The 14853-nt window shown below is 38.9% G+C and overlaps 1 protein-coding gene across 4 annotated transcripts in view; it reads right to left on the bottom strand.

Moving 5' to 3' along the window:
- Nucleotides 1-14853, bottom strand: part of LOC127440353 (calmodulin-regulated spectrin-associated protein 2-like) — an 84518-nt gene that overhangs the window by 9166 nt on the left and 60499 nt on the right. For 3 of the 4 annotated variants that reach the window (XM_051696894.1, XM_051696892.1, XM_051696895.1), the window contains 8 exons: nucleotides 14290-14431; nucleotides 12576-12715; nucleotides 6740-6830; nucleotides 6564-6648; nucleotides 6379-6404; nucleotides 4180-4249; nucleotides 3709-3945; nucleotides 879-2733 (listed from right to left, as the gene is read on the bottom strand). In XM_051696894.1, the coding sequence (XP_051552854.1) occupies nucleotides 879-2733; nucleotides 3709-3945; nucleotides 4180-4249; nucleotides 6379-6404; nucleotides 6564-6648; nucleotides 6740-6830; nucleotides 12576-12715; nucleotides 14290-14431 (2646 nt within the window). The remainder of the gene's footprint in view (nucleotides 1-878; nucleotides 2734-3708; nucleotides 3946-4179; nucleotides 4250-6378; nucleotides 6405-6563; nucleotides 6649-6739; nucleotides 6831-12575; nucleotides 12716-14289; nucleotides 14432-14853) is intronic. The other variant, XM_051696893.1, reaches the window with a different exon arrangement.

Below are 14853 nucleotides of genomic sequence, written 5' to 3'. Positions count from 1 at the left end.
AGAGCTTTTGCTTGACATAAATTAGATATTAAGATGACATAATAATTTCAAAAACACATGTTGAGGCCCCAGCACTGAGCCTCATTGTCACAACCATTCACACCTGGACAAGCTATTGTTGCATTGTCCTTCAAATCATGACTGCAGACAAAGTATATTCGTATAGTATATGTTACACATGTTACTTTTTTAAACATAAAATGTTTGTTTACATTAGGGATGGGCATTTTGAGTAGTTTTGTAGTGAAGTACTCTAACAAATAAACAAAACTGAGTAATCAGTTACTTGAAATGTAGAATTTAAGTTCAGACTTTGAACCTGTTTTTCTTAAATGAGCACTATGCATAAAAAACATTTAGATAAAAAATGAAAAATAAAATAAGAATTTTCAACTTTTCCACTTTAAATAATGACAGAATTTTATTTTTGGGTGAAATATTCCTTTAACAACGCCATGCATCCACAGCGCCAGCCAATGTGCAAACCAATGCATTGAGTTGCACCAGCAAGATTTAGCATAGGTGAGACAAGCAGTTTCATTGTTGCCCACAGCAGGCTAAGGCACAAAGGAAAATTAAATTGCAACATAGCAGTGTGTTTTCACTATTCAAATATTTAAAGCTGAATGAGTACTTGATTAATCGATTACTTGTGCACTAGTTTACATTCATTAGGTTTACATATATTCGAATCACTTTAGAAAATCATTTTTGCAGTTCATTTAAAAATATCTATGTAGTGACAAATTAATTTTTGAAAGTATATATAGTACAAATATTGCTTTGACAAGTTTCAATTTTTTAAGCAACATATCTCTATACAATACATATTAATACAAGTGCTCTCCATAATTCCGAAATTAACATCTAAGTCTCACCCTGTAGAAGAAGCCACAGCACATCTTCTGGTCTGGTCTGGATTCTGGTCCAGTCTCTGTTTCTTTGCTACTCTCCAGGTAATGTCCATCCAGAGGCTTCAGCACAGAGAGTGGAACCTCAACCAGATACTTCTTCTCTTGTGACTCAGCTTCATATGTGTTTCTGGTGGCCGCCAAATGTTCTGCTGTTGTCTGAGGCAAAACCTCAGGTTCCGGCACATTCATGATTTTGTCTTCCTCATGTCTCATGCCTCCTCGTACTTCTTTCTTTTTTCCTTGCTTCTCCTTTATCTGATCATATGGCAGATCAGCAGCTGTTTTGTTCTGAATGCTTGCATCTGAGGATGGCTTGTCTTTGGACTCTTGCTTTTGTGGCTTCTCTTTAGTTGTGTGGCACTCACTTGAAGGTCCATCATCATGTCCCAGGTAGGCAAAAGAGCTTGTTTGTGTTTGGCTTGGCAAGAATTGTCTAAGTCGAGGCAGGCTGTCCACCGACTGCTGGGTGTTGAGTATGCGGCTGAAGGGGGTGACCTTCAGTTCGTTGGGCCTCGGCGTTCTTGGTGTCCTTGCGTGGAAGGAAGCAGACTTCCTTTTTATGGCCGATGGTGAATGTTGCATTGTGCGCGGGGAGCCTGTGGATGACATGATGGGGGAGAGTGACCCCACAGAGCCACGGCCCACCACACTGCTGCTACGCAACTGTTTCCGTGGCAATGGATCCGGCGGAGAGATCACCCAACTCTGCTGGTCACGCATTTGCATGATGCGTTCTTGCTGCTGGGCTAATCGCTGCATCTCTGTTTGCAGGAAGCTCAAAGACGTGTTCAGACGCTCAATGGATCGAGTGTAATCCGCTAGGTCTACCTCCAAGCTGACTTCCTCCAGGGGTGATTTTGGAGGTGCACCGTCTGGTCTACACCGTTCCATTGTAGAACTGGAGTCAATTGAATTTGATGGTGTCTTTTGGGGCTGAGGGCCACTGGTCCTCTTTTCCCGACCATCTGGGCCCTCGTTGTCACCCCCTACTGGTGACACGACTCCTTTACGTCTGACCACGTTGAGGAAGGCTGTCCTGCCCATGCGCTGCCTGTGATGTGTGAAAGCAGCTTCTACCTTCTTCTTCTGGGCCTCAATAGCTCTGCGTTTCTCCTCCAACTTCATCTTCAGCTGCACCATCTCTGACGCCAGCAGATGCGAGGGGTCACGGGGTGACGTGAGCCCGGCGGGGCTCCGTGCATCCGGAGTAACACAGCGTGCTGTACCAGTTGCTCCCACATTTGTGACATTCAGCTCGCTGCTCTCAGGCGTATTACCACCACTTCCACTACTGCGGCCATCGCCCTGGATCAGTTTACGGAACTTCTGCTCGGCAAAGCTAGTCATATGCACTGCAGAACCCAATGAGGAGGCCATACTGGTGGCCAGAGACCGCATTCCCAAACGGTTTGGGCATGGACTGCCGCCATTCTCCGGAAGTGGACAGGAACAAGCCTCATAGTCTTGGTCCATGTCTGAGTAATCCTTCAAGGATGAATCCTCATCTTGTCCATCTTGAATGTCTTCAGTACGGACGTGGATTCCAGTATCCATGTCAGTGGAGGTGGAATTCAGGTCAGCATCATCTACTCTGGCCTTGTAGAGGGAGTCCTCGGAATTGTTTGGGTCAGCAACAGCAGGGGGGGATGTTGGGTTGTGCAAGAAAAAGGCGCTGTCCCCAGATGGGGGCTGCAGGCTGCTGTGGGGTCGCTCCGAGTCGTGGATAATCTTCAGGGCTTCTTCTATACTAGGGGTGCTAGGCTGAGGGCAAGGGTCATAGGGAGGGCTGGGTTTATCTGACAACACACCATTTGAGTACCTGAAACATGAAATAGTCTTTCAGTGACAATGAACCCTCAAGGTTGGAAATATTTGATAAAATAAATTAAATAAAACATCTTAGAGCTAAACTACCATGTCACATGGAAGTTTAACCATTTCACTTTTTCCACAAGAAAGACAAAAAGCAGCGGGGATGGGAATGGTAAGGAATTTAATGATTCTCTTTCCAATTCTGATTCCTTCATGATACCATTATTGATTTTTTGGTACTTTTTAAGGACATTTTTTAAAATTATTATAATTAAAGCACCATTTATTACTACAAAACTCTGTTATAACTGAGTATATTTACGTACATACTGACATACAATATCAACAAACAGTGTCAGTAATTACACTGATTTAAGTCTCACAAGCCTTAAGTACACAAAACTCAGTAGTTCACAGTTCATTTCGAATGAAGGTGGCTTGTGGTTCAGTGAGTGAGTCAGATGTTAATTCAGGAACCGCTTTGACTGATTTAGTCATTAGTTTCTAATTCAAACTAACAACTCTTGAGTTCAAAACAGATTTATGAATCTTTTGACTGATTCATTTTAAAGAACCAGCTCATAAGAGTCATTCACTTGTGAACTGGACTACAATGATTGCACTATATGCAGTTTTTTGCCTTTTTCTGCAGCAAACACTGTACGATTAAACGGCATCAGAATATTCTGGTAGTGTTTCGTCCACATCAGCAGAAGAATGCAGACCATCAAAAATGAATGGAACTGAACGTCATGAAAATAATTCAGTTTTGGTATATTTTTAAAAAATAAAGCAGCCTATCTCAGCAGCTGATCTACAGTGGAAAACACAAATGGCATCAGAGCAATGGCCTAGTGGTTAGCACACATGTCATTCTCTGACACATTGAGCTGTGGTGCTCAAGTGGGCAATGCACATTAAATTCCCCTCAAAAAGAGCAAAAAGAAAAGTAAAAAAAAAAAAAAAAACACTAAAGATGTACCCAGTGTAGTTTCCCTGGCGATGTCTGTTGGATTCCTCATCACCTTCCTCATGTATTCTGCTGTGGGTGTTTCCATTAACTGGCTGGAATGAGAGGTTCCTCCGCATACCTCTGGCCGTGTGGTGAACTTTAAAACCCAAACCTTCAGTGCTCGCAGATCGACTGAGCCGACAACCTGAAGATGGACTTGTGTTGTCATCAAGAGGAATCTCAAATGATATCCCATGAGCTGAAGACCTGTGGTGAAGAAAATGAGTTATTCATCTGGAGCATGAAAAGCATTGAAACTTGAGTAGAAATTTAATCTAGTGGTCATTATCTTACTGGAAGAAATATTCAGGTAAAAATATATTAAAAACAGCCTTATTTTCTCAGTTACAAATATTTCACATCACACCTGATCTGATATAAAAATAGATACTAAGCTAGAAGGACAGTGAAGGGGAAAGAGAGTTAGTAGAGAACACAAACCGTTTCTCTTTTGGCCATGTACCCACACACCCATCCACATACGACATGGAGGATGATTGCCTGATATCTGCTGTGAAAGGAAAAAAAACACCAGTTTACCTTTACTGTAAGCTCCTAATAACAAATACTGTATATTTATAAGAGTCTTCAGTTCTCTTGAGGTTTATGGAAGAGTGGCTTTTCTTTTAAAACTGGCATCCCTCCTTTTTAGCATTTACCAGAAAATGACATACTCAGATTTAAATGCCTGTAATTCTTGAACGCTTGAGACTACAGACCTAATTTTGGGCTCTTTTTAAAGAAGAGACTTAGGAGATTATTGTGCAAGTGAACAGTTAAGTTAATAAAAAAAAAGTTATAGAAGTTTGGTTTATTGCAATGAAAATACAATGCACTAAACTTTTATTTCCTTTATAAAAAAATATATTAAAAATATATGTTGCAACCCAAAAAATTTAAGTAAATAAATTATAAAATGGCATATATATCAGATATAGCACAGTACCAAAAGTGGCCATAAGATGACATCAAAGCTCCACTGTTGCAAGAATGACATACTCAAGTTAAATGCCTGTAACTCTTGAATGCATGGGAATATATACATAATTTTGGTCTCGTTTTAAAGAAGACACTTGGGAGATTATTGTGCAAGTGACATCAGTTATTTATGTTAATTAAAAAAAAAGTTATAGAAGTTTAACTTTATTGTAATGAAAATGCACTGCACTAAACCTTTATTTCCAATATAAAAAAAATATGTTAAACACATATGTGGCACCCAAAAAATTATAGAAAATTAAAGCCATATGTCAAACCAAGTTGTGTCCCAAATTTGAAGAAAATAAATGATAAAATGGTATATACATCAGATATTGACTAGGCGCAGTACCAAAAGTGGCCACAAGGTAACATCAAAGCTCCTCCGTTGCAAGAATGAGCAAAACTAATTTCAGAAAATTTCTGAAAAACTAATTTCAGAAACACCACTCAAACCACATATTTTATTGCAAAACATTTTGTAAGATTCATTACAGATTATAAGTATTATAATTACTTTTGTAATGCATGGTAACAATGTAAGTGTTGTTAGCAGTTGAAGCCAGTATCTATTCACATTTCTAACATATATATATATATATAATATTTTTCTGCCATAAAATTCTAATAGTTTGTTTATACCTCTAAATAGAATCATAAATGATCCAATGAGCCCATTCATTCACATGGATGAGCAACTGTGCTTGTAGCTTTAGCCTATAGCTGCTCTCAGTCCCAGCACTGAATATGCACTCCAGCTGGTTTAGCATTTGTTCCTCATCCAATCGGCATGGAACTTATTCCAAAGCACTCAAATCTATCCAAATGATAGTGTTTTTGCATAGATCCATTGAAAGAAACAAAAGGTTATATTTTGGCTCCGATCGGTCATCAGAAACTGCAGAAAGCGTAGAGCCATAGTGGTGGTCTTTGTTTCTCTCTTCAAATGAACACTAGGGTGACATCAATGTTTTGGAATGAACAAGGCCAACCCCTGTAACCACAGAAACGTCATACCAATGGCTACATGACCTTTCAATCAAATCTTGACTAGCAATCCATTGGCTGGATCCTTTCACTGAAACAGCCAATGCGCATTTTGGAGAGGCCATGGAGCCTTTGATCTAGTTTGATTGACAGTTCCGGCTGTGAATCACAGAGAGACTCGTTGGTGGGCTCAAACAATGCAGAAGTTTCACCAGAATAGTAGAGACCTCGATGCTGATTGATAAAATAAACTTTATAATCAATATTTTATTGATAACAGACATTATATATTACATAATGATGTAAGAAAAGGATGATCAGTCATTTTTTTCCCTCAATTTTCGCTGTTTTAGAGTCTATTTTCAATCGTAGATACTTACCATGGATGGTATGCTGGAATTGCCTGCCATCATCCAATCGGATCAAACACACTCTTTCAGTATTTTAATGCATTACTATAATGATGTAATTCAGATTGCAAAATAGTGGCCATATTTTGAAGCTAGAGACTTGTAGCTTTCAAATGATATAAGGTTTGTTAATATTAAAGTTGGATTTGAAGGTAATATAGTCCAATAAACATAAAAAAGGCAAAAAAGCAGAAAAATGTCCCAAATATGGGATGGTGACAGTTAAAAGGCTTTTAATAGTGCCAGGCTACATTTGAACTCTTACCTGAGTTGTCATTTTTAGGTTGTGACCTATGGGAGAAAATTTTGTGTTTTAAATAATGTATAAAGTCAGACTCAAATAATCTGGTGCACTTTTTTTATGATAAATTGTAAAAAAAAATAAAATAATAAAAGAAGAAAACCCATGAAAATTTCACACTGTTTTATTATGTTACATTGTTCACAAACCTAGACTGGTCTGGACTGCCTGGTCTGTGGATCAGGTTTTGTTTGGTTATGGGTGCCATTTTATTGGATTGGGATGGGTCGGAAACTACAGAAAAAGAAATATAAATAAACTCAGTGTTAACAAAATACAAGGCATATACATCAAACATAATTAGATGAGACAACATGAACCTCACCTTTGGTGTTGACTGTGCGGGGCTGAACAAAAGACGGTTTCACAACTTCACACCACCAGAACAGCTCAGCCATAAACACAAGGTAGTTATTCTGAAAACACACACAAGCACACACTGAAATAAATAGGAAGAAATGGTATAGAGCAAAGACAAAGTAGCCTTGAAAAAACGTCATAGATAAAATTAGGGAAATCTCTCTTGAATTTCAGCCCCAAAGCAACAAAAAAAGAATGAATGAAGTCAATCTCCTCTTGTATTGTCTCACAATAACCACAAAGTGTCTCTGTCCTCCCATAGATTCAGATTTTCTTTACAGATACTTACAGACTGTAAAGTGTAAGATCACTGGCTTAAGCCAGTGGCGATTTCTCAGGGCCAGCAAAGCCTTCTCTGCTGGCGTAACATGCCTAATAAATAAATATTTTTTCATCCTTTCATTCTCATTGACCTTTTTGCCTATGTATTTCCAATCACTTTCCACTCCTAATTCATCTACAACTGAATAGCAAAAAACAAAAAGTTTTTCCAATCAGAATTTATTCCTCGATGCTTACAAGCAAAGTGTGACAACTGTTACACAAATCGCATGCCCGAAGCCATGCTCCTTATTCATGCTCCTTAGCTGAAGCAGCGTGTGAGCCTGAGCTCCACCCCGTCAGGCCATCAGAATTTCCACAGAATCCCTCAATAGTGCAAATGAATGGGCATCTAAAGTCAGATTCTCAGATTTATCACTTGGTGGGTGTGGTCTTTAGGATATGTCCCAGTCCAGGCCTTCTATCTGGCCTTGAGTGATGCAATCACGCTTTAAGTGATGTACGTAATTTGAAAGTGAAGAGTGCAAGACCTTGCTGACGAGTCAGCTGTCATCACCATTGAGAAAGAGATCCTTATGGATTTACAATCCTGAGATGTTCTGCATGATCGTGCGATTGATTAATTAAACAGGAAAGGAGGGCTGATTTTCACTTCAAGCAAATTGTTGTGCTTTTTGCATTGTTATAGCAACATCAGGAGTTTTCTACGTGTAAATTAGGCTGCTTGAGCATTCGGTGTCGGATCAAATTTTGAAAAGTAACCGTGTACCCTGACAAAACAAAATTTATTGCAAGCAAAATTTAAATCGCAAATATTATTAGAGAGCATTTCCTTGGTATTAGACCTCCTTGGTTCTGGCTTTTGTGCGTGGATGTGTTTTAAAAATGTCTTTTGGTATTATTAGTTGACTGCCACGTAATGTATGATTTCCTTAATGGCATGAATTGCAATGAAGACTTAAAATGCACGGGCCGTGGCTGCTTTAAGCAACACTGAAAACTTTAGAGTTATGTATGTAGTAAATTTTTTAAGAACCAAAAAATTGTGCTGAATAAAAAGTAAATTCAACAGGATGAGAAACACCAGGCACAAAAATATAACTTATCTTCTTAGGAGCCAAAATGAAGCCTCTTCTCTATGGATGGCTGATTTATATTGAGTAGCATTACTGGCTTTCAGACAAACTTAAAAGAGCAACAGCAAGACTTCTGACTTGCAACATTTTCTATGTTTACTTCCATCTACACACAATTATTACACATTTTTTATTTTCTTTTGCTGGCTCTTATTCATCTTCCTAAACAACCAATAAAATAGCTTTAGTCTCTCTGCTGCCTCTGGCAGTGATTTTTCCACAGGTTGATCGATGCACAACAAGTTGACATGAAAATGTCAAATTAAGTTTGAGGTAAGTTCATCTTAAAGGGATAGCTCACCCCAAAATAAAAATTCTCTCATCATTTACTCAAGCTCATGCAATCCCAGATGTGTATGACTTTCTTCTGCTGAACACAAACAAAGTTTTTAGAAGAATATCTCAGCTCTATAGGTCCATACAATGCAAGTGAATGGTGGCCAGAACTTTGAAGATCCAAAAAGCATATAAAGGCTGCATAAAAGTAACCCATATGACTCCAGTGGTTAAATCCATATCTTCAGAAGCGATACGATAGGTGGGGGTGAGACATAGATCAATATTTAAGTCCTTTTTTATCATCAATCTTCATCTTTTTTTTTTAGCGATTTGCATTTTTCATACATATCACCACCCACTGGTCAAACATGGAGATTTATAGGACCTTTATAGGACCCAAAGTTCTGGTCGCCATTAGAGGTCGACCGATATATCGGTTTTGACGATTAATTGGCACCGATAACAGATTTCAGGAACTATCGGTTATTGGCAAAAATACACCGATAGTTTTTCCCCATTGTGTCCAGTGCTGGAGCAGCTGGGAAGGGTCCACTGTCATTATACAGTATGAGAGCGGCCTCTAGAGGCGAAATAAAAACTATCACTTCACTGATGCCTTGTGGTGTTTGTTTTGACACGATAGACTACACTCTGCATGGAGCGGAACACCTCAGATGTGGATTTAAAACATCAACAATGAAAAGGTATGTATACAGTACATTACAGTACACGTTGTCATATCATTATAAAGTAATTAATAATTAGTTCTGTGTGAACAGCCCCTTACAGTTGGTGGAGGTCTTTGGCCATTGCGTTTTGCTCTCTTATAAGCATTTCTCAGATTAAGCAATGAGTTGTTTAAATGTTTTGTCAGGAAAGATGTTCAACTTGGAAATATGTGTCTCGAGATTCTCGCGTTTGGTTCCAGTCTGTTGTGTTCCATATGTTTGAAAAGCCCCTGGCCTGGGCTCATAGTCTGAGCCGCTTCACCACAGAGTTCAGCCGAATACCACTGCTATCTGTGAATATTGCTACTAATATTACATACAACTGTACTGAATAAAAAACAATGTGGTATTTCACTGTTATTATGACGCTTGAGTGACTTTCCTTATTTGGTTAGGTTGTCATGGACAAAAAAACACAAGCACAAGCTTAAAGGTGCAATATGTAACAATGTTCGCCTTTTTTGTGCCAATGTGTGAACGGCTTGTAACACAACTTAAAAAATGAGCCCTTCCCGGACTTCCTAGGTTGCCTATTAAAGCCTGTAGACTGATTTTCATGCGAAGGGAGTGGGTCGCTTTTGCCGGGAAAATCCAAAGGATGTGACGTTTATGCGCGCTCCCGAGAGCCTTGCCTCAGACAGTAATAGCTTCTCTTCCGTGTCAACAGACAGTCTGCAACACTAGGTAACGTTATCTTAGAGATGGAATTCAGCAAATGTCTGGCTCCCAGCACAACACCGACTCCTACACAAACTCAGAGTAAGCCAAAAAAACAAAAAACAAAAACATTTATCTACTGAATCCCGTCTGGCTAAGCGGGAACGTGATTGTGGTCGAGCGAAAACTAGAGTGAACATCGGCAGGGTATTTGATTTCTGGAGGGACCTTCGTTCGGTTTTGGGGATCAAAACCAACCCTGAATTGGTGTTCTAAGCTTACATAACTGCAAAGCATGTGAAATATAGTGCCATAAGGATTGATCTGTGTAATTCTAGCTAACTTGATCTTGCCTGCTGACACTGACGAATTGCAAGCTACGTCATTGTTTTGGATGCTCACTCGCACGAGTCCCTACGGAGTGTGTTCACGAGTGTGAGCACGAGCAACAGGTAGCTGGCTGCAGTACACTTAACGGCCACAGGTGTCATTAATAACAAGGGTTTCTGAATCTTACATACTGCACCTTTAAGCTATTGAAATGCCGTAACATCTGTGCCACATAAACTGACTATCCGTGGTGCATAAAGCTTTAAAATATACTGTATTGAAGGCAACAGCACAACAGCCTTGAGAAGAGTCTCTTTTTGTAAAGCTTATCAAAGGGTGTTCTGATCCGACAAGAGCAACAAAACAGTTGGGACGGGTTGACACGAACAGAACAGACCCAGCACTCTCTTTTTCTGCTCTCTGTGGAATTATTCGGTCCTGACACCTTTATTTTAGGACAGTCAACGGCTGTTACGCATCATGAAAAAAGTCTCACAGAGCAATCACACCACACAAGGTTTAAATCACCAAAGAATTCAACAAATGTGACATTGCTTTACTTGAAAAGCTGAAAAGCATTTTAATTTGTTTTATATAATCAGCCACAGAAATTGTGCTCATCTGACATTACAGTAACTCACTGGCTATATATCAACCATTGCCAGTCTGAACAATGTAACACATTTCATCCTGAAAATATGCTCAACTGGCTGGTGTTATGACCAGTTTTTGTCTGTCAGAGGAAGGCAGCAAGGGAGGCTAAAGGACAAAGTATACTTTGGTTGACCGTGTTCCAGATCGCTTGGCGTACAGCATGCGTGACACAAATTTCGTCGGGGGTCACTGGGGGTCTCGCGACAGACAAATGGCAAAAATGCTCAGGGGGGACGTTCAGGGGGGAGCGTCTCACTTTAGTTGTGTAGCGTCTCACTAGTTTTTAGCGCCTCTTGCCATAAGCACAGTAAATCTATGATATGTCAATTAAAGTGTAGTTTGAAACTTTGAAAAACATCTCGAAATCCCCGCACTCTCTTTTGCTCTGTCCAGCTGTCTTCGAGTGCAAAAACGTGTCTGATGAAGGCTGTATGCTGCCTGCTCATTAGTTGGTTTGACTAGGCGTGTTGCCTGTACAGTTGGCCCACTCAATACCCCCTACAGCCACATCAAGGTGGTACATAAAGCTTGAATTGCTCTAATGGTAGGAACATTCCTTGTTGCAGAATTTACGTACAAATTGGGGGCACAATTAATTGCGTTCATTTTTTAACACGGTAATCTTCATATAATTTATCGCACAAAATTAACACATTAAATAGACAGGCTACAAACTTAGGGCTGTTTTTATCTAAGGAAACCACTCTACTAACATACTAACCTTACACAACTCTAAGTCGGCCCACTTGGCAGCAGCTGCAAGAGTGTTCTGGTATAAAATCCAGACACACATCCACACAAAAACTATGACTCAGTCATCCCAAACGGTCAGATTGAAAACACGCACTGGCCATTTTTCCCTTCCTGCACCAGCCCCGCTAGAGTTCCCTGAAATAGTCCAGTGATCACTCATTCAATCATAGTTTTAAACTTAAAGATTTTCAGTGTTCATTGGAAAATCACCATAAAAAGTGCAATTCAGCCCACAATCTCTATCCCACCACATAAAGTTTGAAACACTGAAAAACCAAATGGGACTCTCTTTTATAATGCATTGCAATAAATTATATAATTGCACACAAAACTAAATTTTTACATTTCTAGAAGAAAATGTGGTGCTTGCTTGTGCAAATCTTGCCGTCATGTTCTCGTCCCTTAGAAAAGTAATAGCAAAACTCTCCAAAACGAGTCATACACTTTGAGGCAACATTCATGTCCGTACTATAGCACAAATAGTTAAATGCCCACAGTTTAATACTTAGGTTAAGGTTTGTTCAAATGGTTTTGTTAAAAAACATTTATGAGCAATAGTAATAGTGATGCTTGTGTACAATCTTAATGCATTTACCCATAATGCCCAACAAAGGCAAAACACAGAAACTTCTCTGGCACTGCACCTGAGAAAAATGGTTTCAAAGTTACTTGGTTTAAGTTTGAATTTTGTCGTTACTGCAATTTTCACACTTTTTTTCTCTGAATCTTAGTTGAGTCAAACCCATCTGTCACAGGAAGGTTCATAGTCTAACAGATCTGATTTCTGTCATGACAGATATAGCATAGTAGCCAAGTCTAGATATACAGTACATTCAAGATAAACATATACTGTACAGTACTGTCTCATTCATCATACTGTATCATTTCAGTTAAAGTTGAAAATCTCAAAACACAGTATCTAACATCAATGCTCTTCATTATAAAGAAGTTCAGAGTTCAGAATGTGGACATCAGGCTTTACCTTAATGGTGCTGGAGGCATAGAGCATATCCTCCCGGGTGAAGTGACAGCAGTTGTTGAAATTTTCTCTGCAGAACTCCTGGATCAGCTGAAGATTGTACAGACTGTCAGCCAATGACATTGTTTCTTTCACACAGATATCTATAAGAGGAGGGAACAAACCACACAACAGCCATTGGCGTTAGGAATTTATCTGAGGGGGCTGTTACAAACACAAGTAGAAGCCAATCAAGTTTTATAAATGTCTCTGGGGGAGGGAACAGAATGTGTGATATAATGAGCAGTCTCTCGAGTCATGGGGTGGGTATGTGTTTACGTTTGAATAACTGCTCCACAGTTCTCTCCCAAACTTCCATTCAATCACTCCTACTGTCTTTTCCTTTCTCTCAATTTTTCTTCCATCTTCATGTAATATCTAATAATAACTGTCAGTTTTATGCTTCCTTTCCCATCGATTTGCAACATTCACTGTTAAGATTATGCCCATGTATAATGAAAGTCAGTACAAATAAGTTATTTTCTTGAAACAGATCTTACAAAGCCAAAGAGCACAAGTCGAGTATAATTACCAGAAAAAGTGTTTGTATAGGAATTTTGTAAAGTTGTAAAAGTTTGTACAGTATCATTCAGTTAGCTCTTAATAACTGAAGTTTTTTTTTTTCTTCCAGTCATAATGGACTTTAAAGAGAGTTTATTTCTAGATAATCTTGCTTTCCTGATGCAGTTTGTGTGTGTGCACTTCTGTTATCTACAGGGCCAGATTAAGGGCTACGTTTCTACTGGGAATTTTGTAGAGGGTTTATCTGTACAGGCCTCTGTTGGAGTTTGTACTACAGTTTCTCAACTACTACTGTACACCTCAATGAAAGACAAACTTGAGACATTGAGAACACACTCTTTCTGTCTAAAATATAGTGTACAGTTTCATATGCTGCTTTCCTAGATTATGTGCCTAGTCTTTTCTAAATCTAGTCTTAATTCTTAGGGACTAGTATTAGGGGCTGTTCACACTTCACACACAGAATGAGTTTTTGCATTAAATGGAAGTGCAATTGAATGAAACAAAATGCAGGTGTATTGCGTCTTAATAATTGAACTATTTTTAATTTCACATGCAGACTTAAAAATGTGGCACTCATGTACGACACACTTAAAAAACAGCGATAGACACCACAACAGACAAAGACGTCCATCTAGTGCTTGTTTACATAGAAAAACAATAATAAAACAGTGCAGACTGATGCAAGAATGCATACAGTGTGAACGGCCCCTTAGACTTTCCCTTAGACCTCACCCCTAATATTAGGCTTAATAATAGTAATATATTATTACTCTTTGTCCAGGAAATAATGCCTTTTAAAAATGTATTAGATAAAAGTTTGGGGTAGGAAAAAAATTACTGAATCATATTATGAGGCTTATCGAGAAATTCGTGTATCATTACATGCCCAAAAAACTGGATGTGTTAAAACCAAGAGCTTGTAGCTCATGATGACATCACATAAATGTCAGGGAACAAAATTCCACCAGCCCTGGTGGTTTGGTGATAGATACAGATTGAATTCTATTCTAATCAGGGCCAAAAATAGCTTTCTAAAAGGGAGCTTAGACTATAAATAAAATATACACTATGTAATTTGGGGAAAAACAAAACTTAGTAGGTGACACAGATCCATAACTCACAAACCACAAACAAATGTTTCCTGCAACAGTACCTTCTAGTGGTACTGAGTCAGGACAGTAAAAGTGAAGCAGTGCAGACAGTGCACAGCCATCTGTGTTGTCCTTCAGTAGATTGTCCACCAGAGGAAGACAAATAGCTGGATGTGCTTTAGAATCCTCTCTCTTGAACCGCTCCTGTGGATTACAAACACAGCTCAGTTGCTATGACAGCAAGATTGTTAAAATGGGAATGCATCAAAACCAGGGCCACATGAGTCAGTTAAAGGGGGGCACACACACACACACACACACACACACACACACACATTTGCTCAGCTATCTAAATAGGGATGGGTGGAGACCAGTAGTAATATAAAGCACTTATTCTATCGCATCATTTTTATATCACCAGAACTTGAATTTGAAAAAGCCTCCGAATTCATGTTCTTGAAAAAAAGACTGGGTGTAATTTGGTGTTATCTGTTAATTTTTTGCTGTTAATTTTAAATATTTGAAAATATTTTGTGTGAATTCAAAACAAATCAGGTTGTGAAATTAAAGTTTTTATTATTCAAGTGGTGGATTTCAGGTTGTGAAATTCAGGTCTCAATATTCAG

This window comes from Myxocyprinus asiaticus, chromosome 5 (genome assembly GCF_019703515.2).
Source record: "Myxocyprinus asiaticus isolate MX2 ecotype Aquarium Trade chromosome 5, UBuf_Myxa_2, whole genome shotgun sequence".
Classification (NCBI taxonomy): domain Eukaryota; kingdom Metazoa; phylum Chordata; class Actinopteri; order Cypriniformes; family Catostomidae; genus Myxocyprinus; species Myxocyprinus asiaticus.
Note: the sequence above shows the minus strand (reverse complement) of the source record. Positions and strands in the feature narration are given on the sequence as shown.